At 37.6% G+C, this 27740-nt stretch overlaps 1 protein-coding gene across 4 annotated transcripts in view; it reads right to left on the bottom strand.

The window, feature by feature from the left end:
• Positions 1-10: 10 nt before the first annotated feature.
• Positions 11-27740, bottom strand: part of DENND5A (DENN domain containing 5A) — a 59479-nt gene continuing 31749 nt past the window's right edge. For 2 of the 4 annotated variants that reach the window (XM_052693700.1, XM_052693701.1), the window contains 19 exons: positions 24344-24661; positions 23302-23517; positions 21895-22129; positions 21315-21465; positions 20646-20739; positions 17398-17529; positions 16588-16740; positions 15651-15755; positions 13272-13356; positions 11778-11862; positions 10640-10768; positions 9392-9513; positions 7765-7910; positions 7176-7294; positions 5822-6003; positions 4935-5017; positions 3609-3732; positions 2430-2598; positions 11-1756 (listed from right to left, as the gene is read on the bottom strand). In XM_052693700.1, coding sequence (XP_052549660.1) covers positions 1573-1756; positions 2430-2598; positions 3609-3732; positions 4935-5017; positions 5822-6003; positions 7176-7294; positions 7765-7910; positions 9392-9513; positions 10640-10768; positions 11778-11862; positions 13272-13356; positions 15651-15755; positions 16588-16740; positions 17398-17529; positions 20646-20739; positions 21315-21465; positions 21895-22129; positions 23302-23517; positions 24344-24661 — 2832 coding nt within the window. In that variant the 3' untranslated portion in view covers positions 11-1572. The remainder of the gene's footprint in view (positions 1757-2429; positions 2599-3608; positions 3733-4934; positions 5018-5821; positions 6004-7175; positions 7295-7764; positions 7911-9391; positions 9514-10639; positions 10769-11777; positions 11863-13271; positions 13357-15650; positions 15756-16587; positions 16741-17397; positions 17530-20645; positions 20740-21314; positions 21466-21894; positions 22130-23301; positions 23518-24343; positions 24662-27740) is intronic. The other 2 variants (XM_052693703.1, XM_052693702.1) reach the window with 1 other exon arrangement.

Below are 27740 nucleotides of genomic sequence, written 5' to 3'. Positions count from 1 at the left end.
AGGACAAAAGTAAAAATACTCAAACATTTAATATATGTGCTATGCTTATAAATTATGGAAATAAAACTAACACAAGATGTCACTAATCTGAAGGTAAAGAAAAGCTACTACAACAATGTATGATCCAAAAAACTCGGACTCTGCTTCTCCAGAAAGAGACAATACTGAAAGAAGTTTATACAATGGAGACCTCTTAAATACATAGCCCTGAATTTCTGTGCAGTAATTTGTGGTGCTGATAAATCAGCCTGTTAATTCACATACTCACTTCAAAGAGATTTTTATCAGAGGATTCAAATGAACAGCACTGCCTTTAGGCATTTGCCAATTTCCAGCTCTTCAATAAATTAAACCTTCAAAATGTTTGTTTTATCACAGAACTGGACTAAGTTTTCCTGCTAAAACAAAAGCATCCCAAATGAAGCTGATGTGAAAAGACACATCCATACAACAGAGAAAGAAAATAATGTATTACTCTGTCTTTTTAGACGAATTAATGCATGTTCATTTCTTAAAAGGATTGTGGTTATTATTTTGCAGGGGTACGAGCATCTTTCTTTCATCATCTAGCCTTCTTGAAACCCATGTCCCTTTTTATTAGCAGTTAAGAGAATTACCAGCAGCAACTACATACCAAGCTTCAACAGGCTGGTTCAAGTGGAAAGATTTTTTTGCACCACAAACACATATTCCAGGTTTTTGATTTAAGCGGGCTGCACTGTAAATTCTGAATTGCAACATAATAAAACCAGTTGTATCATAGATTTTTTTTTTTTAAAGACAAACTTACAACACAACGATAGGTTAAATAAATAAAAAACATCAGTTAAAAACATTCTAAACTTCTTCTGTGCAATTGTGTACCAATATGAAAAATATTACTTCAATCTCTGCACATTTCATGGTTCAGTCTCCTGGAATTCTCTAAAAATAATACTGATAACAAAAATAAAGGAAAACGTGATCTGTTGACAAGTCAGTGCTTTAGAGCTATTAAAAAGCACACATGAGAATTTGTAGTTCCCTTGCAGCAGAACAGTGACCCAACACGTTAAAAATCAAACACTGGTAATAATGTTAATATATAAAATATTAGTTTAAAAACTATAGAATGACCTTCTCAGCAGAAATGGAGTGTATACATTGGGCTCTATGACATACAGCATATCTGAAGGCAAGTTCACAGAATGCTGAAAGGCTCACTGCACCTTCTCTATGGCAAGGAAATACTGCAGCTTTAAAATAAGCTGCACAATACTCATCTCTATCTCTTTCACATGAAAGTGTGTAAAAAGCAAATCAGCAAATAAACTCTAAAATAGATTTATACCAAAATCCTCTTTTTTACATTGAGTTTACAGCTTCTATCCATTTGCCTGTACTATTTTTGGAGTTTCTTTCAAGAAAAGTCCAAGTTGCATTTTAGGGCCATGAACAAGTTCACGATACAATGTACTGGCAGACAGAACTTTTGCATACTAACGAGATCCACTCCTTGTTGCTTTTTTGTTGTTGGTGGTGGTGGTGTTGTTTTAAACAGTTTTTGTTGGTTTTTTTTTGTGGGACAAGAGGTCAGATATCGATTCCTTTGACAAGAGACGCCTCCAGCGTAATGTTGAACTCCTGCAAGGTCTGCAGCACTCGAATCAAAGAATTCACTAGAGTATGATCTTTAATCAGTGCTATGTCTTCATACATCTGTGCTGTGATCGGGCAGTCTGCGAGCAGGGCGATCCAGTGATGTAAAAGATGGTCTCTGACAAAGCAGCCACGTACAAACAGAAATAAAAATAAAGCAAAGTTAATTTCTCATTTTTATGAAATGCTTTTGTTGCCGTCGTTCCTTGCCTTCCAGATAGGTTTACCATTTTCTCCACGTATTATTATAAGGTGGAGAAGAGGGGAGTAATCAGCTGGCACTTGCTTCAGTAGGGGACATCTTCATGCAAAACAAGCATTTCCAGGCTTTCCACTCCTCGTATCAAAAGATACGGTTCCCAGCAACCTGGAAGTCCCAGGCAAGCCCAGTGTTATTGGCCTGCTCCATTGCCTTTTAATGAGTAGTGACAAGTTCACCCAGCCAGGAAGGAAGAAGCCCCACTGATTCATGGTTTCCTGCTTTTATCTTCCAACCTTGCCAGCTAGGAGAGGCAGGCAGGCTACTCACATGGCCTGCTGCCCTTCTCTCATGTCTCAGTCGCCCAGCAATTCAATATTCAATCTGTGTATCTACAATTTCCTGTACTTCACATTCATAGGAATTCAGGTTATAATTGTAACTCTTCTTTGGTTACAAAGTACTTCAGAAGTAATAACTAAAATGCAAAATCCAGCACTTCTGTGGCTTTACCTTACTAATATACATTTTATAATATATTTGTTCATTTTATTAAAACATCATTTAAAAAAAAACAACAGTTTCTTCATACCTGGCTCCAAGACACACCAGCATCTGAAACTTGCCATCCTTCCCAATGTTTCTAGGAGTGTTGTTGATAGCAGTGATAAAGCGACAGAAATTCCTGGCCCTTGTCTGCCAATTCTCTTCTGGGACCATTTCATTCTGTTCAAGGGTCTCATAATACGTTTGTGCTTTTTCTTAAAAAGAATGGTGGGAGATAACGAGTATCATCAGCATATGCAGGATCCTAAAATAGCTCCAGTGCTCGGAATAAAGTAACCAGGCACCTGACCTTCACATTTAGATGTGAACATTTAAAAATACCTCACTTTATAATGCTTTCCTCATAAGCTTGCTTACAAATCCAGAATACTGCCCAATGCTCACATCTGAGAGGCAGCAAATCAGCACAAATATCAGGGTCATGGAGGGTACAATTCAAGCTCAAAGGCTTAGATTCATAGCTTGTCCTTGAATTTCCTGGGTGATTATGTCCAAGCATTGCTGGTCATTTTTTTTTTTTTTCTGTGTGATTTGGTTCTGTGTTCCTCATGTGTAAAACTGGAATTCCACTTCCCTTTCCCTGCACAGTTCTAACATGATTCTAGTATCTACTGAATTTTGAAGGGCTGCAGTAACGATACAAGGAGAAGACTAATGTTAAAATACCTATGCAAAACACAGAAATACTATTTAAAGCAACTCCTTTTCTGTGTATTCAGTTGACTGATTCAGCTCTAGGGCAAAGGAATTAGACCTCTGTTTAAAAAACGTGTATGCTTATAAAACCCTTACTGCAACATCCAGTAGGACCAATAGCACAAGAATGATGTCTTCTGCTTTATAAGATGACTCAATCTCTTACAAGTGTGATTTATTGCTTTAGCAATGCTGCGCTGTGTGACTGTATGCCAATTCCCCATCTCACTGAAAACATCCACACAAGGGAATCTTGTTTTACACTACCAGTACTAGTAAGACAGATGCCAATTACAGTGCCAATACACTGTCAACTCTGGCAGAAAACAGATGTTTTCTTCTTTCAACAATACAAGGACATAAGAGCTCTCACAGCAATTCAGCTGCAGAGATGCCTCTGACAAGTATGCTGTTCACACCAGCTGAGACAAAGTGGCAGTGATAAGGAATACAGATGTATATGTTTCAAAGACATAAACAGATTCTGATATATTTTCCTCACACTTACCTAAGAAGTCCCAAATAAAGACGTTTTTGAAGAGCCTGGGTGATTTAAATCCATGTTGAAATACTTGCTCAAGAGCTGAAACAAGTCCACTTTCTCCACACAGCAAGAGTGTCAGACTGCCTCTCTGCCAAGCACACACGAAACACTTAACTCAGTTTGGCAGTTTAGAGACAGGAGGATCACATGCATTTACTAATCCAGGTTTTAAATAAATAGACACTCAAAGATACAGTATACTGTCAAAAAACAACCCCAGACAGGATGTCTCATTTCTCACAAGCCCTCAGCTTTCCAAAATGCACTGAACCTTCTTAAGAACAAGGGCAGCCATCTCAGGGTCTCACCATATTCAAATGAAAACACAAAAAGGTCAAGATGAAGATCAATGTGCAAGTTTTACCTACAGTAACTGGTGTACAGGAAATTAAGGAAGTGTTTTCCTCTTTTGCTAAGCAATGAAGATCACCAGTCCATTGTAACAGGTGCTTCGGATTTTCAAGAAAAGCAGCAATTAAAGCTATTTCAAACCTTAGGGAAATAATAATTCTCCTTTAGAACATCACAGTAAGTTGGTTGCAAACCCAGTGCATGATTCACTTGATTACTGTGTAAATACAATATTCAATTTGAACTGAATATGAATTCACTGTGCTAGCTGAACTTAGGGAAGGTAGGCACAGAACAAATGGAAAGATTTAAGAGCAAATATTGATAACCTCCAAGGGATACATATATGGTAGCCAGCACTGCACTGCTACTTCTCAGAAAAGATGGAGTTTGACTCTTCAACAAAGGCACATTTTTTAAGCTTATATCCAGAAACATCTGCTGTGCCAGCTGAAGTAATTACACAGACAGCTTAAAAGCGTGAAGTCTTTGAAAGCATTTCTGGTTCTTTTTCGGTCATTTTTTGTTTTGGTTTGCTCTAAATGGCCCATGGCTTTTCATAAGTAGCCAAGATAATGCAAAAGAGACATTAAAAAGTCTTGTTAGCAGTCAATGCGGATGAAAAAATATTATTTAATCTAGACAGAACTCACCATTCCTGACAGTGGTTCAAGCAAGAATTGTAAGCAGAGTATCACTCAACTTCTGATACCAGAATAGTACATTCAATTAACAGAATGTTCCAGATAGCAGCAAGAATGACATAACTGATGTCACACTACTCCAACAACTTCATCTCCATATCTCATTTTTGCTCTACTTAAGCAATTTTCAAAGATGGCTGTTCATCCCATTCAGATTTTTTTACTACCATGTGTTCTCAAACACTAGTATGAGTTTCCAGACAAGAGTGCCACTACACAGATGACAACTCCTCACCTCTTTCTCTGGCTTGTGAAAATGCTTAACAATGCCATTGACAGCTTCACCAATAGCTTCTTGTATCTGACCAGTATTTAGCTCTGCAAAATACAAAAATATTTCCAATCACTTTAGAAACACTTTAAAACTTGAACCTGTGCATGATGGATACGTGCATATCACAAAACAGAAAAGATACATGAACCAACCTAATGAAAATGTGATGGCTTACTGGCAATGGAAATCCAACTCTACTTTTATTTACCGTGGGGGAAGACAAAATGGAGATTTGGATGTGTTTTTAATTTTTAGTATCAAAATTATAACTGTGGTGTTTGAACACAACAACAGATGGAAATGGTATTTATGTATTATATGAATTTTCAGACCCAAAGCCCAAAGCTGAAAAATGGAAATGATATTTCATTATGACCACAGACATCTTGGAAATATATTCTGTGATAGTTTTCTGTAAATCCAAGTATGCTTGGGTGCAAAATAACCAACTTACCAGGAAAAAGATAAAAGCAGAACAACAGAAAACTGATATTCATTAATAGAAACAACTAACAGGCTTTCTCAACCATGAAGTACATGACAACAAATTTCTGTTTTCCTCCCTAACACTCATTTCACAAAAGAAGGACAAAACAGAAAACATCAGCAATGCAGCTAAGCACTGGAGACGGAGTCCAGAGACATCTGGACTTGAAGACTTTAAGAATCTGAGTGCCTAAAATCCTGAGCAACCCATTCTAACTCAGAATTTAGTTGCACTCAGAGCAGATCAGCTGTGCTAAGTGAGCTTCACAGGTCCTGTCCAAGAAGAAAATTTCCAGCTCTGCTGCAAGCAGCTTTCCACAAGTAGCAATGCAGGACCTTACAAGGCAATCCCCACCACTTACTTGGCTTATTGTTTGGTGATATAGTGACCAATCTTCTGATCATGCTTGGTGACTGCTGCAGAGGAGGGGTTCGACACTGCCGCTCATCAACCTCAGTGTTGGATGTCAGCAGCTCTCCCACCAGGATCCTCTCTAAGCTGCCATCATCCATTCCTTTTCCAAGCCACCTTCCACAGGGAAACCTGAGAACAAAGAACAGATATTTGGACTGAGTCCAAATCCAGATTCAATTCCATGCCAAAGACTTTCAAGTGCAGTTGCACAAAATCCAAATTCTGCTAATATTGTTATTAGAAATACTTCACTCGTCTAACAAATGAACAAATTATTTGATCTGGCTCTTGCCAGCAGGGGGAGCAAAAGTAAAACAGTTTTTCTGCTCCATGTTCATCTTAATTTTGGCACTAGATAACCTGCAAACAGTGCCAGAATTTGTCTCATGTCTTACATGCAGTGCTTGATCTGGGGGCTATGGAGGAAAGAAATGGAAGACCCACTACCAAGTACTGATGGGTGGCAAATACAGGCATGCTTTTATGGAATACTTAACACAGAAGGCAAGCTACAAAAAAAAGAAACCAACAACATATACTGACACACCAGATCACCAACACAGGTATTGAAATTGGGCTATCATGTCAGACACCAGAAAGCACTTGTGCTCACTAGCTCATCAGCACTTTCTGAGAATCAGTGTTGACGTCTGTTTAATTTGCCCAATCAGAAAACTGAATGGCATCCAAAAACATAATCTTGCCTCTTCATTTAATCACAAACAAGCTCTCATGAAGAACTGAGTGGATCTATCCACCAGCTTCTCCTCAACATGAGCCTGACAGTTTCTCTAAACAAAGGACAAGGCATCAAACCATGCTGCACTTAACACAAACGAGTTTAAATTCCAACTGTAAATCTTGTTCCCTTACTGTCACTGAGCAAACACTCATTAGCCGCTGTGTTACAGCTTGCGTTCAAGTTTTCCTCTCTAACAATTAGAAAGCTCAACCTTAATTCAAAACACCACCCATGTTTGGCAAGCAGCAAGCTCTAACTTGCTATTTCTCCCTTGGGCTCAAGGCATGTTCTTTTAAAGATGCACAACAGTGAACTCATCTTCTCCACCGATGCTTGGAGGGTAGACAAGAGCATGTGCAAACTGAAAACTCTGTTTAATTTTGTAAGAGTCATGATTTGTTTAATGCCAGAAGCTAAATGACCTTTATACGTCTTCAGGTAGCAGCTTCTGTAGATGGAGTCCCAGGAGATAAGACCTTTCTAAGCAAACAAGCCTGTCTATACCACCTTCCTGCATAAATTCTACTTACCCAACAGGAAATGTCAGGATGATACTTACTTGTAAGTATGCCCTGTTATTTCATTTCTGACCATAACATACTCCACTAGCCACTTGGCATACAGCCCTGAATTATCATGTCCTATTTGCACCGTGGTCAGTTTTCCCAAGTTCTGGCACTGCAAATTAAACAAAGAATTGGTCAGAGTAAACAGAAGGAGAGAGCGGTATGCTGAATAAGTAAACTACTGGAGAACATGCTGAGATGTGCCATCAGAAACACAGCTCTCCTTTCCTGACTGCACGACTGATTCTGAGCTTTTAAAGGATCAGCTGCTTCATTTGTTTGTGTTCATTGTTGCTTCGTTGTGTTTGGCTCTTTTAATACTGCTTTGATCAGCAGAAAGTTTCAGATAAACGACATCTTTTCAGAAATCTTATCTACCAACACAGTAAGGAATCAGTCAATTTATCTGAGCATGGTGTTATCTATAGATAAAATCTGCTATGTACAGGCACAGGAGGTATGTGTGACTAACCACATACACACCACAGATACAAAAAGTACATTAAGATGACACTGCAAGGGGAGAGTTAAGAACTGAATAAAAAGAACATTTAAAGCATTCTTATATGGTTTAATACATACCTCAAAAGTCATTTCTAATATATTCCTGGGAATCTGCAAGACTCCTGTTTCACCCAGTTCTCCTGAGATACATATCCAAGGATTGGCTGTAAACATGGAGCCACCAAGTTTCTTGCTAGGAACAATCAATATATGGTATGGTATCACTGCAAACACAAGAAAAAATAGCACTTCTGAAATGGGAAAAGGATAATTATGGAACCTCTTTAATGAATAGAAAAAAGATATGGTAATCCTGCACTGCCATGAAACATTAAAAACAAAGCAAAACATACAAATGTAAGAGTTCCTATTTAATCATACTAACACTTGCTCACTAAAGACTGATTGACAATTGAAACAGTGATCAAGAAGTATAGCTGATAGCAAAACACCATCAAATGACAGAAGCAATACGGATGGGACAATGTCCCACATTATTTTCCATTTAGCAGTCATGAAGATAGTTACTTGTATCCAGCTTAGAGAGGAGCAAGTAAGGACAGTCTCCATATAGCCAGGACTACATGCCCAGCTCCAAACTGTGTGTGTGTGTGTGTGTGTGCACACGTACCACCCAGCTAATAACTAAATCTTTTACTTACAGGGCTTGCCTACAGAAGCATCCAGTACTGTGGCTAAACAGTGACAGTGAAAATTCATTATAATGCTGCAAGTTTCTAAGTGCCATATTGCTCTTAATTATGCTAACTTGAAGACGTTTTCACTATAAAACTCAATACAGTTTCTCTCCCTTTCACCAGACACATCCAAAATTTCAGGTCCCCTGGTCTACCAGTGCCTAAGTTACAGCCCCTTCTTTGACTCAGAAAACAGAAGGAAATACATATGCTCTTCAATCACGTAGTATCTCATACATGACTCCCTATTAACCAAACTATTTTTGTAACAAAACCCAATTACCTGAATAGTCAATGCGTTTCCTGGCCATTTGCCTTTATTTTACAGTGCATAAATGGATTAGAGTTAGGGCTTTTCAGCTGAAGTATTTAATACATTTCTCCCTCAACATTTCTTCAGCTGTCAGCATCCTCAAGAAAGCACTTGGTGGTTAGATTTTCTTACAAGTTTGATGCTTGTGGCATTAAAGAGTGAATTAAGATGTTTTTTAATTTGCTGTGCTGACAGTCTTAAAGAAACAACTGGAGAACATCCAGCAGACCAAACTGTAGCCCTGTCCAGCACCTGCCCACAAGATCAAGAACTATTCTGCTTACCTCTCTGCTTGTTTTGTCTTTCATACACACAAACACGTATTGTAACAAACATACAAGGATAGCTCTTACCATGGGGACAGAAGGATGCTCTCACATAGATCCACCCTCAATTTTATAAGCCTTGCTAAATTTTTTCCTTATGCTATCTTATTAGCAAGGTTCTACGTTGCAGAGTTCTGGTGCGATCCTCAGTGTGTATTTACCAAGTTAGAAATAAATGCCTTGGGCAACACATGGAAAGAACACTACTGCCCAGCAGAAAGCATTACAGAAACAGCAACAGAGTACACGGATACCAGAAAGAAAACACAACAACTACGTGAAGGAACATTGCTCAGAATTGTTTATAAATCTGAGCAATCACTCAAATAATTCTGGAGATCAGAGCTCCAGGGAAAGCAAATACTTACGGATTGTTGTGAAAACATTGGTAAAGCAAAAGTAATCAACAGCATTGAATGACAGGAGATGATATAAGAATTGTTCTTTCTCATCATCACAGCGGAGGAATGCGTAACGCTTGTAGAGTTTTCTGACAAAGCAAAACACATCATCTGTCATGGTAACAGGATTCTTGTAGTGAAATGTTTTCTGTTATGCATATTTATCAGGTAAGCTATGAGGAACGTGCAAGCAATTACAAATGAAAAATGATACTTCTAGGGACAATAGGATTCAATATGCCAAACTAGGCAGACATTAAGTCTGAAATCTCCAAGTCATCAGACCAATGTTCCACACACACAAAAAAAGATGAATCTAATGCTCCTTCTAATTGTCTTTAGGAAAATAACAATGAGACAGCCAAAAATCTATAAACTTTAGAGCTCCTGAGATCCAAAATCATATGCATGCTGAGGTGGCTTGAACTCCTACTATTCTCTCAGTCCTGAGTTACAAATTCTTTGCAAGGACTGCAACACGACAGAGAACTGCAACTTCTTTTACAAGGAAATATCAAAAGTTGTAGCTCTGTAGCCTTCTCTCACTAGAAGAGACCCTGTGCAGAAAAATGCATTGTAAATGGAAACAAACATATATATTACTCAATCAAATTAGAGAATTAACTGCAAGACCAGCAACTGTGAAACCTTGACAAGATTTTACAAGAAATTACAAGCACTAATTTTGATTGGAAAATACTTTTTGAAGTTGCTCAGTTGCACGTGACAGCCACCACTATTTCTGTTAATTATGCAGTCCATAAATAGTAATAGTATTGGTCAATAATCATAAAAGATCACTGCTCACTGTCATCATGCACTGTGAAAAAGGACAATCAATCTAAGGAAAGCAAAGCAGTATTCTCCACAGTTGCAGAAAGAGGACCAAGATAAAACCTTGGCTCAGCAAAGTAGTTGAGTTTAGAATAGAACTAAGCCCTGAGCCCCTAGCAATTTTTCAAGTTCTCAGCTCAAAGCTGCAGAAAGTCTACAGCTGACAGAACCGATTATGTAGCTGAAGAACCCCAGTATTACATCATCCTGACCAAACAGCTCATACACTACTAGTACAGAGACACACATAAAAGGCTGCTCTTTGCCATTCTTTCTTCACACTGCTAAGCAGATGAAAGAACAGGCATTTCAGGGTTTGCAAAGTCAAATAATGAAATAGAATTAATTTTTAAAAGCTTTGCTCAAGATAAACCATCTTACTTTGTGAGTTCATGATCTGAAAGCAGCTGTTTCAGATGCCTAGAGAGCAGCTTCTTTTCCATAGAGAGACGAACCCAGGCTCTGGCTTTGCCAACGTCTGTTTTGATTTCACTGATGTTCTGGATATGCCTGAAAGAAGAAAACAAAAAACATTACCCAGAATTTTCAAAGCTCTTTTGAACCAAGCTAGGCCGAAAAAGGGATTTTACTAAGAATGCAAAATACCAGGTAAACTATTGGAAAAAGAAATGTGGTCACCTTAATATTCAACGACAGCTCAATTCTTTGCATATCTAGCTGGAAAAGAATAAGAATCTCAAAAGGAAAAAATTGCAAAGTACCCTATTAACAAAATTCTAAAGCATTTCCATTGCCTCACATGATTTAAGGACCTTATCACTGCAAGATTTACGTCAGTGTGCTTTGGAAAAGTAAATACTGTCTTTCAATGCTCAAAAACAGCTTTTCTAACATAAAACACACAAAGGGTATGCTTCGAAAAGATAAGCAGGACCCTGAAACACCTCAACTCACTCCTTCCTAAAAAAAAAAAAAAGTAGAAAAGTAAAAAAGTGTTGGCAAACAAAAAAGTTCTTCAAGCTGAATCTAGAAGTTCTGCATCTTGTTTTTTGATGTGCTGAAAAAAGGACACGGAGCAGAAGGCAGTTATGCATGCTTATTCATACTACAACAGTTAACGTTAGACAAATTCTTTCTTTTTTTTTTTTTAATTTACATTAAACATGTTCTTTAAAATGCTTTCTTCACTCAGAAGCAAGATTTAGCTCAAAGCTATGCAAGTCAACTTGGAAATGATTAGGAAAATACATGTGTTACACCCATGTCTCTATGGAAATAAATACGGAATATTATGAAAGGACAAAAACTGATTCAGGATACTTCTATAAACTAGTAGCTAGTACAATGTCAAGTCTCCTCAATACGAAATATGCTTTTGTAGAAGTCAGTGAGAAGGTTGCACTACAGACTTTCACAATGTTTCCAGCAGGTTTCCACCCACATTTCCCTGTTTTGGTGTATTGGCCTTTCCAATACAGTAAACATGATGCACAAACAAATGTATGCACATTTCTTGGAGTTTTTTCCATCTGCACTGTTTTTAATAACTCAAACTCACCTCATATCTTGGACCAGAGAGATCCTGAGAGGTGACATGCCTGGACTGGTATCCGACTTTCTTCTTTCTGAATCAAGAAGTATTCCTAGATCCAAAAGAACAGAATCTCTTGTTAGTAGAAATCCACCTAAATATTCTTAAATCAATACAAAAAAGGTAAATTAATACCAAGTTACATGTAGAAAGGGGTAGGTTTCTTTGTTGTTTGGTTTTGCTCACTTAAGTTTAAAATTAAGACTCATAAGTAGTGGTCCCTACTGCACTTTTTTCTCTCTGCTGATTTACAGCTTTGCAAAGATATCATGGCATATTTCCATTACTAATGAAAAGAGAATATGTTATCTAGAAAAGATGCTCACACAGATCAGCACATGCTGAGCATTAACACATTAATGAGATCTGGTTCAGCTGAAACTGGTATGACAGCAACTGGGTTAAAACAAATATCAGTCAAGTAGTATTTTCTACAGACTACTGTATTTTCTTCCCACGTGGTCAAACTGAAAGGCAATGCTGAGACTTGAAAACTATGTTCAGTGTATTTTACTCTGTACACTACAACTGTACGTGCAACCAATCTGCACACTCCTGTAACACCACTAGTTTTTAAACCAGCACGTTTGGCGTTTTAAGCAACATTACTACTCTTGTCAAATTTCACTCTAGAATCATGCCACATATTACAGTCCCCAAACCTGATTCCCTAATAGTAAAAAAAACCCTAAGACTGGTGCTACCTTTCATATGATATTAAAAAAAAAAAAAAAAAAAAAAGCCCTGTGTGCAAGAACAAGGGACATTCAGGAGACCCTAATACTTTTAGGGCCTTGGGCATGCCAGTCCTGCTGAGCAATTTGCTTAAAGCAACTTCAAAAAAAAAAAAAAGAAATCCAAAACCTGATAGAAATCCATTATTCTGTCCACAAATTATACCCTATGTCTCCAACTGAGGAAATATAACCAACGGATATTGTGTACAATATTACTTTTAATACAACACTTATGTCAAATCTCACAATGCATTTCTTAAGCGTGCTTTGAATTTTGTAATTTTTTATTTTATTTTATTTTATTTTTTTTAAATACAGTACAACACAATTCTGTGCTTCCACATGTTCCCCTAACCCCATCTATGACACAATATGCTTTGCCAATCAGGCAGTCAGTAGGACTCATACAGAGGATGTTACACTGGAGCAGATCCACTTTAATGCATCTCTGAAGCACCAGATATTCCTGGTGTCTGAACACTGCAATCACAAATAAGTAGGCTCAATCCAAATAAGTTTACTTTTCACAAGATGTACTGAGACAATACATCATGTCCATATTAATTCTGTGGCAAACAGAATGCTTGATTCAGTTACATTAAGTGAAGCCTATGTCCAGGGAAACAATTTGCACAGTGCAAATCTGTGCAATCTGCAAATTGCACAAGCAGATCTTAGTCGTTGTTTCTTTTTATTATCATCTTCTAGTAGAAGCTAATCTTACCTGAGGTACTGAAACTGCCTGATGTTGTTTTCCTCTGCCTGTTTTCAAGGTAATGTAGCAGATGAGACCACAAAGCAGACTTCCCCTAAAATTAAAAGTATATTAGTTACTGTGACATACGGGATCTCAATTAAAAAAAAAAACAAAAAAACAACTACTAGCTGAATAAAACTAGCTGAATAAAAAAGTTTAAATCATCATAGAAAGGAACAGCTTCAAATACGTTTGTCCTCTTTGATTTAGAAACAAACACAGAAAGACAAAAGTTGCAGGTGCTTGGGAGCTGTAAAGGGGATGAGAAGGAAAAGCAAAGTCAAAAACTATGGGGGTCTAATGATTCCAATAACAGAGAAAAGTCAGCTAAGCCTCATTTGTCCCTGGTTGTTGACATGAGATGAAAACATCTGAAGCCTTATAAAACTTAATGCATAAGCAGAATTTTCAGTCTGAGACTGAAAGTCACCACTCTTATGCAGTTCTTCCTCCCTGCACCTCCAGCAGTGTGCTGGCAAGAGACACAGAACCAGCCTGAGTAAACTCTCATACCCACACCAAGTTTTTTGTTTTGCACAACTGTTCCCATCAAGGTAATTCAGGGCTACAGGTGCATGTTGTCAGTTTTCAGAATCTCATAAGATCTCCCTCAATTTCATCAAGCAAACAACCCGGACAATTACAAACACAGCAACAAACAACAACAAAAATCCAACAACTCACACACACACACACACACACACACACACAGAGAGAAAAAACAAACAACCACAAGACAGACAACAAGAGCTGGTCAGTAAGACAGGCTGCAGTTCTGTACTTTATAAAAACAACTTTAAAGTCAGGGATGCAGTATTTAGGTCAAGACAAATCTGACAAATAATGCTAAAAGTTGCATCCCGCACATTATGTTGCTTCCTTCAACCTCTGGGGGCTTAAAATAGAAGGCAGGAAATTTTTCATGGACAAATTTTAAGATTCTTGGACTAATCCTAAAATACTTTGCATGATAAATCGAAGGTATCAAAGCTACAGAAAGCAACATTAATTGAGCAGGGTCCCCTCCAGCACATGAATTGCACTAATACACAAAGGAAATTCCTTACTATTAGCTATTATCTTCCTAAATTACTATGTTAGGTGGAAATGTTTAGCAATTCTGCATTTCAGAAAAACAGTCATTATAAAGCCAGGCTTTTAGTTACAATCTTGTGCAGAAAGAAAGCATGACAGTAAAGCAAGAGTTGCCCATTCAGTACTATCAATGTCATCTAAGAATCATGTGAGTACCTTCCTGAAATGCTGTAATTATGATTCAACTCTTAAAGTTAAAAAATAACAACAAATTTAAATCTTTAATCTTTAACCAGTTCAATCCCACAGCTCTCTACAGTACTACTAAGGGCTTATTTCAAGACATTACATCTACCCCAAAATGAAGCAGCATGTCTCCAGAAGATAAAGCAGAAATTGCCCTTTTACATCTGTGTTGAGAGAAATATATTAAAAATATGCATTTAGTGGTGAAGTTATCAAAAGAGTTCAGAGAAGCTCAGCGCCTCAATACCTGACAGATCCAACACGGGAAGCCAAAAACTGTGAGTCTTATAAAAATATAAAAAGAGACTATGAAAATATCACCAGGGAATGGTTACATTGAAAATGATGTTTATTTGAATAAACATACACATGCACAGTCTAGTATTCAGCATCTTGCTGCCATGGCAAAGAGAACTGCAACAGATCACATAAAGCAGCAAACAAAGGATCCTGCAGCAAATAGATGTCAACAATCATGATGAATGTAAGAACTCATGCAGTATATATCTGCTCACTTCCTTTACCATCATGTTACTCTCCTTTAACTTCAAATAGCAATGATGATGTCAACTATTTCTAAAGGGGAAAGGAAGACAGCCTAAGGAAAGCAGTGGGACAGTAAACAGGCAAGGGAATAATCAAGGTCTTCTACAACTCCCTCCACACTGCTTTGGGCAAAGGAAGTTGCAGATTCACTTTGCATGTGGAAAAAAATCAGTAGGTAAAAAGCGTTGGACTGCAAGGGATCATCGGGAGGGAAGAGGTAAAAGCAAGGACTGGTAGAAGGAAAAACCATCCTCATTACTATCATCAATTGAGAAAGAAGAGTCTTCCTTGGCTCATTATTGAAAAATAAAGTAAAAATCAATGTATGAAACAGCCAGCTTTGAATATTTAATAAAGGCCAGACTACACAGAGAATGAGTAGCGTGTATTTTTTTTACTGTGGATCATAGTATTAGACACACAGCACTTCCTCCATCAGGCCTCTATTATATTCCATCACTATTTATTCCACCATTCAGCACTGTTTGCCAACATCTGCAATCAATCCAAAGCAATAACCTTATGTAGGGTTGGCCGTCTGGTGGTCTGAAAGGCCCAAATCTGAGTTGAAGCAGAGTATACTGATGCTCTGTCTTCTAAGACGAAAGCAGTACAGCTTCTATCCTAAGTAATATACAAGAGGGAAGGGAGAGAGTCACATGATAAATCTTCACATAGAGAAACTAATGCTATAAAAGTCTGAAGGAGAGCAGATTTAAACACTGGTGTTTGAGTGCTAGGGAAAGAAATACTGAATTACAGTTGTCTGGATTATGTACTTATTCTGCAAATACTTTTTTTGTTTTTAAAAAAGAGGAAAAGAAAAAGGAAAGAGAAATGTTACAAATCATTACTTTCCTTGTTATGCATTTGTACAAATGAGGAGAGGATAAAGGCCAGTAAAACTCCACCTAATCCCACTAAGTGACAACCAGCTACTCGTTTCACATGAAAAGCAACCCTTCTAATTAGTGGTTTTAACTATCTCTAGACTGTTCATCAACAAAATAGCATAGCTTTTACTTTTAAAAACCAAATGACTCTTCACAAAATAAAGTTCCCACACCACATCCTACCAACAACGCATTTAGCATACACTGCATTAAATCCTAAGCCACTTCAATAACAGAAGTATTAAGAACACAGATGTATTTTTATTTACTGTTCTATTAGAAACAACCACCACCACCATCACAAAACAAAACAAACAGGTAAAATGGAAAGAAAGTCTTTTAAAAAGTCACCTATGGAACACATCTACATGTGTGCTTGCACCTTTCCCAGAGCAGAATGTTGAGACAGACTGATACATAACAGACTGTTGACTGATACTGAAAAATGCTAGAGGTGTCAAGTATTTAATACATCTATACACACACTAGGTATCTTCTGAAAACAGAAAAGTCTGAATTTATGAAAGTATGCCATGGAACATGCAAGAATATTTGGTTCTCACCTGTTTGACTTGCAGACCATGGCTCCATATCCTTTCTAAGAGGTCACACAGACTAGCTATCAGGGTATTCTCTTCTACACCTGTGATATTCACTTCACCATGACCTAGCTCCACAGCTTCTCGTCCCATTTTTTCAACTAGCATCCTCTTGGTCTTGAAAATGACAGAGCAAAAGAGAGTTAGTTCTTTTCAAAGGATCTTCTAAGATCACTCACATTTCTTAAACAAACAAGGGGACACACAATAACAATGATTTGGTAGGATAACTGAGCATATGTAGTAACTTGTGCTGGACTTCATTTCTTTTATCCTTTTTCCAAGCCACGGCAGCACCAGTTTTGATTGCTGTTGAGCCAACTTTCTCACAAGAGTGAGTAATCTGAATAACCAGAACAGCGGGCCAAAATCTGGCATTCTAACTGCCAAGCAGAGAGACCCCGTAATACAGCTCTATGTTTTCATGACGAATTCCACTTTTGGTATATTCTTTCTTGATTAATAATATAGTCTCATATGTGATAAATCAAATATGCTAAAATAGACATAGGCAGCAGAATGATAAAGACTCATCAGAATATTCAATCTATCACTGCACATTCTCCACTGTAAGTCTGTCTATTTGATCAATTTCCTCTCCTAGCTGAATTTTTAAGTATGTTCTTTCTTCATGAATTTCTCACCACTATACAAAAAAATTGGGTAAATAGATAAAGCTGAGACACATGGCAGAAAAGCAGGCAGTTCAAATGTACTGCCCACAAGATGGTCCTCAAAAGGCAAATATGAGAACAGAAGAACTCTCTGAGTTACCTTATTTCGGCATTCCTTCAACAAGCCTTCTACAAACTTCCAGTTAGTTTGTGCAATTACTGATGGAGAGAGGTTTGACAGCTTTGGCTGCCGAATAGTGCTGCCCAAGTTCCTGGCTTCTTGGATATACTTCTGTATTGGGACATAAAATTGATAAAAACACATAAAAGTGCAAGTGAGACTACCGCACCAAGAGAAAGTAAATCCATCTTTACAACCCACCTCAGTACAATGAGGAGGAACAGATCATAGTCTCTTCCAGAAGAGTCCCTTCTTTATATTCAGCATAACATTGGGCAGGGACTCTTAACGTGTAATTTCACTGGAGATCAAATCTCCACTTACATTAACTAGTATTAGAACACACATTACAGAACAACAAAAACACAATACAAACTGCCAAGGATATTTAGATGCATAGAAATTCAGTGAATCTCTGCTATACTGAGAACAGTTACAACTTTTTTTTTTCTTCTATAAAATACAAGCCCGTAATAATTACCCAGACCAAGACAATGCAAATGGCAGACTGTGGTCTAGAGGTGAACTGCAAGAAAACTCTGCCTGGACTTTGACGACACCTGAAACCTGTGCTCATTTCTGCAGATCGCTTGTTTCTTGCCCACCATCTCAGACTTTGAGGAAGCAGCTGAAAAATGCTACTAGCATTTCAGCTGTGAATCATCTGTGTTTAGAGCAAAATCATCTTCTGGATTGTATCTGAAAGAGCAACACTGCTCCTGTTTCTACATCAAGGTGTTACCACTGTTTTTACCTCAGAGAGGACAATTTGATAAACGTTTTGAAAAACTGCTGATGACAGACTGGATGGAGCATAGCTAGCTGTGAATAAAAGATAAGATCCTATACAGGCACTGACAGAATACTGAAGATTAGTACATATTTCAGATTAGTAAGAACTTTATCCAGCTTACACTGAAATAACAATCAATTGAAAAGTCAGCTAACAGTCAAATTCATTTACCAAACACGATGCAACCTTAGCAAAGAAGGGCAATCACTCCCTTTCCAGCCTTGCACTGAAGAGCTGATAAAAACTATGCATCTTTATCCAGAACTATGCTTACATTCATATTGTGCACTTGACATACCAGATAATGTTCTGACACAGATTTTATAGAGGGCATGAAGGGCCAATCATGCTGGTCCCAGTCTAAACATAACTGCAACTGAAGCTCTGGCATGGAAAAGTCCAGGTGCTGGCAGGACAAGTTGGTAGCAAAAAGCCAAAGAAACAATGTAAAGTACATTGGTAAGCACGTAGGAAGTAACAAAAGCAAGCATGCAAAACAGAAAAGGAGAAAAAAATGAAGACATAATACAGTGCAGAATTCCCAAGGCAATAAACATAATAAGTAACAAAGCTGAAAGGAAAGAAGACGACTTGATGTTCAATCGTTAGATTGGTGTAAACTATGCTCTCTATTGTGTACAAATATTTGCAACTTAGAAGCCACTAAACTTCACTGAAATGGATATTCGTTGACTGTCTCAAAACTTCAATTTGTCTAAGACTTGCAACATTGCATTCTGCAACCGCTGCCTCCTGCTTAACCCTGATCCTCAGCATTTATCTCAGAAGAGCTCCCTCCCCATTCTTTGGGCTTAATATGAAAGTGTCTGATTCACCTGGGAAAGGGGTGAACATTCAAGCAGTGTAACGTAATTAACAAGTACAGCATAAAGCCCTTTTATCTTTGCAATTACCTAATTAAAATCTCCTAAGTTCACATGTGCTAAACATTAAAATTTCAAAAGCAATAATGAGGTTACAAATCAATTATTGCTCACTTCTGCAAATTCTATATTAAAAATACTTTTGAGTTATCTGAGCAAAACCAGCAATTACTTGCAGCTTTTTTCATCACACAGGCATTCTTCCAGTGCACGGTCACTTGATTAAAGCTTTCACAAACCAATGAGAAAACACTGGAAATAAGTAACACTAGAAGGGCAATTAAACTCACCACTACCATAAAACATGAAACTGAACAAAGAAATTATTTCATTTCAACATTAACCTAATAGATGCAAGATTACATTAAAATTCCAAGTGATGCTTTTCTGAAGACACTGAACAATGCAAGAGCATATTATCTTCAATAAGCTACATACTTTCAAGAAAAAGTAAGTATTTGGGGTTACTAAATCAATTCTGACATTTTTAAAATAGGTTATTCTTACAATCACCCTTACACCAACATCCAGTGTAACAGCTTACAGATTGTATCATACGAATCAGAAACCGTACTCTACGAGTCCAAATCACCCAGATCTTTCAAAATGCCTTCACCACATAGAAAAGCAATGTCTGCTGTAGGAGCAGTGATGAGGGAAGTCTTTTTTTCAAAGGTGGCTATGTCAGCATCAGCGTTCTGCGCTGCCAATACAGCCATTCAGCTCCAAAACCCACTTGCTATCTCTATACAGTGCTGACTGCTGTTCTGTAAGTGCACTACGTCCAAGTAGAGCTGGTAAGATGTCTTCAGAGAAACGCTGCAATGATGCAGCACTAGCCCCCCTCCAGTCTCTTCCTTTCAGTGAATGCTTTCCTTCCTCAACAAATCAGAGTAGGGAGAAGTACATATAATGGCAAAACACTCTGAATACAAGACCCACTGTAAAATCAAACAAAAGAACTAATACCTATAGACCGTGTGATGTAAAAAATCAGCAGACACAAACCCAATGGTACTGCTGGGGTCCACATTCCTGCACCTTAGCATAAGGTGTCATGCATGTCAGTTTGTCACCTGAAGACATCCTTCATGGTTCACATAAAGAAACACAGAATTCCAAAAGACAATACTTTTGATTTTAGGATGAAATAAACCACACTCCAGAGGTGCTTATTTTTCCTCTATCAAATACACAGTTACATATAAACAGGAAATAGATGACTAGAAGTCTTTTCATTAATTCTCCCATCCTTTTTAAAAAACTTCAGTGAGCATGACAGCATTATCAAGGAGCTAACCTGTGTTGGGGATGAAAAAATTTGTCGTGAGATGGGAGTAAAAATGGCCAAAATTTTAGAATTCAGAAACTAAGTCATTTTGGTTTGCTAAGGATGGAGTACTTCATTTGTACAAATATGGAAAAGCAGAGATAAACTCTAAGCAACCGTATAGACTTTCCATGAATGTTACAGACTATTATTCAGGCAATTAGGAAAAAAACCCAAAAAACTAGAAATAAAAATAAAATCAGGTCTCTACAGCTTTTACCTCTCTCTGATCGTTGTCAAGACGCAAGTGCTCTGTGTGTTGCTTCTGTCTATCCTTCCGCCTCCACTGTGCAGGAGCATTTCTCTTCGTCCACCTACAGATAGAGGACTTTGTCAGCAAATGTCAAGAGCTGGTAAAGGGGAAGGGGAATGGGAAAATACAAGGTTTGTCTCATTGCATGTTGAGTACAATTGTGGAAGATAAAGCACGGCTGCAAATGCACACAAAATCGCAGTAGAAGCAACCAACCTTGAGCAACCAGAGTAACCCAGAAAATCATACTACATACATTTGTGCTGTACTTTTCCATTTCTTTATGATATCCAGTGAAAGCTTACACCTTCTTCCTCTTTAAATGAAGTTTCTGTATGAAGATATCCTAACACATTTGCTAGCTCTTAACAGAGTTCCAATAAGATTTGCTTTTATACCAACAGCAGTTAAATGTCACTCAGAACTATCCCAATTATAATGGGGTTTTCTAAGGTAAATTGCCTTCTAGAAGTCTAGATTTAAAACAAAAAAATCTGCCATATCCAACACAAATATTATCCTTCTGAACTGTTCTCATTTTGAAAAAAGAAAACACTGAATTTCCTTTTCAGTATCTCTGCTTCAGTACTATTTCTATGATCTCTCAAAGATCCAGAACCTATTGTCCAAACTTACTTGTTGCTTGCTGGTCCAGTGGACAGAACATCAGACTGAAGTTTGGGAAAAAATCCAAGTTCATATTTCCCCTGTCCTATTTTCATGTCCAGCAAGTGTGGATGGACTGCAGTGTGATCTATTTTTGCTAGTCTTAACTCAATTGATTTCTCTGAAACAGTAAGAAAGTTAGGATTTTTTATTAAACATCTATCTTAAACAGATACTCTATAATCACATCTCTTCAATTAAAAGCAGATCTCAAATTTAAGGAGACAAAAGTTTGTCATGAACCCTAACAGGTACAGTAATACATGAACACATAAAGCATCACAGAATCATCACCAAAAGGAGAACAATGTTTATCTTCTTAAGGTCAAACCATTTTTTTACACAAAGCATGCAGAAAAATAGTTGATCTCAATTACCCTTTGGTGAACTTAATCTCAGCTTCCTATATAACATTTAGTTCACTACTTAAGCTTCATAGCTCATTTTTTTTAAAATGAATTGTTGCTTAACTTTAACTTAATATCTACAACAAGCAGCACTGACTAGCTGCGTTTTCCAAAGCTTCAAGAAAGGGGCTTATTACTCTTACCAGCCTCATCAATGGTTGTGCATTTCTGATACATAGATGTGCGCAGAGTCGGCGTTCTAACATTCAGCAGCCTAATTTTATCCACTCTTGAATCAAATACTCTCAAAATAGGATCTTTATCATCTTCATCATGGCACATAATCTTATTATCAATAAAAGATGCAAACATTTGTGTCTCCAGGAATCTTGAGAGGAAGGGCAAGTAAGGCTCAGGCTGGTCTGACAAGAAAGATGCCTAACAGAACAAGAAATAAGAATGTTTGGGAGTCCTCAGAGATACAGCCAACAAAACCTAATCTTTCTAATCATGCATTAATGAATAGAATCGTGCATTAAAGTGCTTTGAACCCATTTAAAGCCTAGTTTTATTCCATACTCCAGCTTAATCCTCAAAACAATCAGAGAAGATGAGATCTTCACCTTCATAACTATCACCTACAACACAACACAGTAATTTTTAAGCTGTGATTTTAGTATTCCCTTAAATTCCTAAAAATTACAACTGAATCCCAGCAGCCTGCATCAACAGTGCTACAGGTGTGAATATTACACACTTCCAAATGGGCTCAAAGCTGATGAGAATTTTTCCACATGACCTGAAGGAAACCTGATTAGCCTTTTAGCAAGTAGTGATTCGACATAACCTCCAGCCACACTGCCTATCCTGCTGACAAACATCTGATCTCCAACAAAGAACATACTAATAAAATTTGAAGAGCTAGATCTCATGTTCCACAAGTAAAGAGCTAGGATACAGTTGGCACATACTTATGTCAGTGTTGTATGGTATCATGACTTTATTTGTGAACATATTCACAAATATTTCAATTCTTTTTCACAAATTTTTCAATTCAATTCAATACTTCTGGTTAAAAATAAAACCAAAAAAAACAATAAAATCATTTTCACAAATAATGCAGACGTTAGTCATAAAGCGAGACTTTCGAAGCAACTTATTTTTTCTACAGCATCCTTAAAAGAGCATCTTCAAGCGTGTGCATGCAACTACATGCAACTACTTTTTCTGAATAATACATAGGCTGTGCCTTTTTTGAGGAACACTGGAACTTGTGGAAGAAATAGACATAAGGAAGACATAAGGAAGACTTTTAGACATAAGGAAGAACTTTTTCTCTCAGAGAGTGGTCAGGCACTGGAATGGCTGCCCAGAGAGGTGGTGGAGTCGCCATCCCTGGCAGTGTTCAAGAGGCATCTGGATGACGTGCTGCGTGATGTGGTTTAGTGCTAGTGGTGGCAATGGTGATGAGGAGATGGTTGGACTGGATGATCTTGTAGGTCATTTCCAACCTTGTGATTCTATGATTCTATGACCCAGTGAAAAAAAATCTTAAACTCAGATATTGTTACAGCTTTTAAGTAGAATTCTGTCTTGTTATTACAACTTACTTTATCAAAGTTTTGCATCTGTTCTCTGTTGGTAAACCAAGATTCCTTGTCCTGACTGGGTTGAATGACAAATACTTCATAATCCGCAAACATCTGTGTGAAGCGGTTGGCAAAAATCTCACGGATCTGAATATTCAGCTGGTAAATCTTGAATTCCTCTTCATCGCATTGAATTTTAAGATCCTTTTTGCTGCTGGTCTCCTCTCGCACCTCCAGCTAAGGAAGTAAGGGAATACACACACACACATACGAAGCATGTTTATCTACTGGTGCTTTATCAGGTATTCTGGGGTTACAAGAATATTTGACAGATAGAAGTATGTATGTGACTTAAGCCCAAGTTAAATTCTGTTGCAGGTTCATTCGTAAATCTTTGAAATGAATAGATAAGCACAATCAAAATAAGCTGTGTGTCTATTAGTCCATTTCCTGCAACCTAAATCCTTAACAGCATAATGAACTATTCTTCACTACACAGCCCAGAATAATCTCTAGAGAAATAAAATGCATTTTTTTAGACATCGCATAGGCTAAGGTTTATAAAAAGAGCAATGTAAGATTTGGATATTCCGTTCATATTAGTTTTGATGGCAATTAGGTATCAAAAAAAGCCACAAGAATTCACTATTCATGAACTATGGCAAGCAGATATTGCTCAAGTAATATCACATATAACGAGAAAGATAACTGCAGCAAACAAGGTTGAATTTCAACTTCAATGTCAGTTTTAGCCATGTAAACCATAAAAATGTAACGTAAATTTATAATAAATCTTAAAACTAAAAAGAAACAAGGCAAGGTATATTTTTAAGTGCTTTATCTTGGCCAAAACAAACAAGCAAAACAAAAAACTAACACTTCAGAAGTTACCAAAAGTTTCCATAGGTGCTGTAGAGTTGAATCCTCATCCATCACATTCATAAGGTTTGTGAGCATGTTAAATTATGCTCTTACTAGTGAAGACAAACCCAGTCTTTTTACCATCACTTCAGACCTTTGTTGCTGCAAGTCCTCAGAGGGTACCAGTAGTTTCATAGCTTACCTTTTCTAGGCTCACACCTGTTCTTTTAACCAGTGCTTGGAGTCTTGCAATGGTCTCATTTTCCTTTAGCAGCTCATAGGAATTCAAAGGTGATCCTGCCACGTTCCCATTTCTTTTGTCAGAAACCAGGTCACATGCTCTGAGGCTCTTCATCTTTGAAGCACTTTCACTATAATGAAGATTTCCCTCAGGAGGAATTCCAAAAGCCGTTAGTATCTCCGAAATTTCCTGTACGAACTCAAGCTTATTTGGGAACTGGGGCAAGTCTTCTGGCAGCTCGATGAAATGGTTGTCTACATCCACAAAGCAAAGGTTAGCCTAGGATTTAATTCAGAATAGAATAACATTAGAATATGCACCAGGGTCATGTTGTATTTGTCTTTGGTTTTGGTGCTAGCTAGAAAAATCAAATACATTTGCATGCTTGGTTATTCTGTAAATATTCTGCAAAACAGCCTGGCCCAGTCATAATTGATCTGGCTAGCTGGCTTTGAGGAAAGTACCATGAGGCCTACATTCCTGTATCTTCTAAAAAGTCAAGAAATACAACTCAGTTTTGAAGTTGTTTATTAGGTACAAAACAGAATGTAGCTTCTATTAGATACAAGCGTGCGATTTTGTTCACAAAGACACATCTAGCCAGATTTTAACTAGCACATGCACACGTATACGAGTGCCTGCCTTTTGCTCATATTATAAGCCCACTCTTCTACAACTTGGTGAATTTCATTCTGAAAGGTGTATGACACTGCAGAAGCTGCAATAAAATTATCTTGTTTTTTTTTTTTTCCTGTAAACAACTTGAGAACTACTTTGATTCCTTGAAGTTCAGATTTTTTATTTCAAGAGAAAAAATAAAAATAAAATTTGAGAGAATAGGATCTGTTCTCCGGTTCCAATCTCTGTCATTTACCAAAGATGGGGGGGGAAAAAAGAACAATAACTCACCAGCACAGCTTCCAAAACATTATATAAAAAATAAAAAGGTATGCATCTATCAAAGATTTCCCTCACCCTATATTTGTGATGGTTTTTTTTCCATTTGTTTTCTGCACTGCCAAACCTACTTCATGACACGACACTACATTACATTCAGCACACTGGAGGGAAAGGATGCCATTCAGAGACCCTGACAAGTGGGCCCACATGGTACAACAAGGTCACATGCAAGGTCCTGTACCTGAGTCAGGCTCAGTATGTCCAGAAGGATGAACGCATTCTCAGAATTTAATAGAAAAGAAAGAATTTGAAGAGATTAACCTCCCACTAAATGAACTGCGGGCAATCCCGGCTATCAGAGCAATGCACACGCACTGCAAAGTGTTACTAAGGACAAAACAGTTCTTAAGGATTTTGCTGTGAGATTGATCACAAGTCAACTATGATAATCTGCACCTGCTGAGATCCTTATGTCTAAGCAAACTGCCATGAAGACATACATCTAATGTTTGTGATAGACTTGGATCTCTTGGTACTTCAGAGTTAGGATGTCAATTCTCAAAACACAGCACATCTGCTATGTTTGATTAACTGAACTTCAATATCAAAATTAAAAAACAAAGCTAAATTCTTAAAGGAGAAATTCAAGGGTTATATGGCATGGTTTAACCAGGCAGGTACTAAGAACCACACAGTTGTTTGCTCATTCACCCCAGTGCAACAGTAGAGAGAATAATAAAATTTTTAAAAAGTAGATTTTGCAGCTTGAGATAAAAACTAAGAAAAGGAGGAGGAAAAAAAAAAGATAACAAACGATAATAATACATACACATACAACAAGTGATGCAAAAAATTGCACCCCACCTGCCAATGGATTCCCAGACAGTCTCTGAGCATTGGCTGCCAACCCAGACAATTCCCCACCATTCTTCAAGGCTTTTTTCACACGTGGCATGGAATATCCCTTTGGCCTGTTTAGGTCAGCTGTCCTGGTACTGTCCCCTCCCAGCTGCTTGTTCCCCCCAGCCCCTTTGCTGGCAGGACAGTATAAGACACTCAGAAACTGAAACATTCTTGGCTCAGCACCACTCAGCAACAACTAAAACATGACCATGTTATCAGCATTGCTTTTCTCCTAAAGCCAAAACGCAGCACCATAGCAGACACTATGAAGGAAAATTCAACTCTGTTCCAGCAGAAATCAGGAGAACATGTTATACTGGATTTGCATGACAGAGTCCAATTTATGCTCTGCTATGATCTTGCTCATAATTACAAAGATACGTAGAAGCCTTCTATATCTCAATTTCCTGATGTTCTAGTACTTGAATACTGGGGTTGATTTACTATCAAAGGAATGCATAAATAACAGTGAAGAAGTTCTTGTACAGATCCTTTATTGTAAGTTAAATTGTACACGTAATTAGGTGTTGCAAAAGAATGCAAAGTAAATAAATAGAACAAAGACTCTGATGCTGAAATTTGTCTGGTGTACCCTGGAAAACAGCTTTTATTTTTTCAAATAGGGCAGAGGACATAGTTTAGATTTCTCTCAGCATCAACACTGTTCAAGCATAGCAGGTGCTGGTGTGCACACCTGGCAAGGCATCTCCAGTGCTAAGCTAGGGATGCATGCAGACTGCACCTGCTCCTCACCCAAAGAAACATTTAGCACAAAAGGACAGTACATACACAAGAACTCTCATTTTTAAGAACTTCAAGATCCCCCATTGTACACGTGAATTTTAGTTATCACTAAACTAAGTCAGCAAATATTTATCAGGAACACTGCGAGCACTTCAAGATACTAGAGAAATAAAGCATTAAAACTAGGCACAGTGCCTACTAGTTACTGTCAAGAAAAGAAGCTGTCTGAGGAACAGCAGAACAAACTCATTAAGAAACTCTAACAGTTTAACTGCATCACTTTCTTTTTAATCTTTGTTTAATTACTGCCATTCAACCTCACTTTTTAGTTTGTTTGCTTTACCTTAGCACAGAACATCACTCTTAGTTAGCCTTGGTTCTATCTAAAAAGAGGTTGGCCAAAGAATGACAAAATACTAACCTTACTAACAAAAAGTCTGCAGTCTACAGACTGAAAACAAACTCCCTCCAATGAAGAAAAAGATGAATTAAATACTTGGTAAAATTACTTATAAGCATTTGGGTTCATATGGCAAGTTATTCCAATAGTTAAACATCCTTTCTTGAGGAGTTTCTCCTTAAGAGCAATACACATAGTTTAAACATTATAAGCCATTAAGTGATGATACAACTATTACCACATTTTCCAGTAATAGCCCTATATAGAAGCATTTACAAACATGGAAATGTTGTACTGCAATACTCTACACAGAAATAAAGAATATTTTTGGGACACCACATTTATTCAAAGCATGGTCCATAACTCATAAGATAAAGAATTACCTTGAGCAACGTGAACAAAGTAGATTCA

This window comes from Tympanuchus pallidicinctus, unplaced genomic scaffold, assembly GCF_026119805.1.
Source record: "Tympanuchus pallidicinctus isolate F22 unplaced genomic scaffold, pur_lepc_1.0 scaffold3, whole genome shotgun sequence".
Classification (NCBI taxonomy): Eukaryota; Metazoa; Chordata; class Aves; order Galliformes; family Phasianidae; genus Tympanuchus; species Tympanuchus pallidicinctus.
This window is presented reverse-complemented; position numbering and strand designations above follow the sequence as displayed.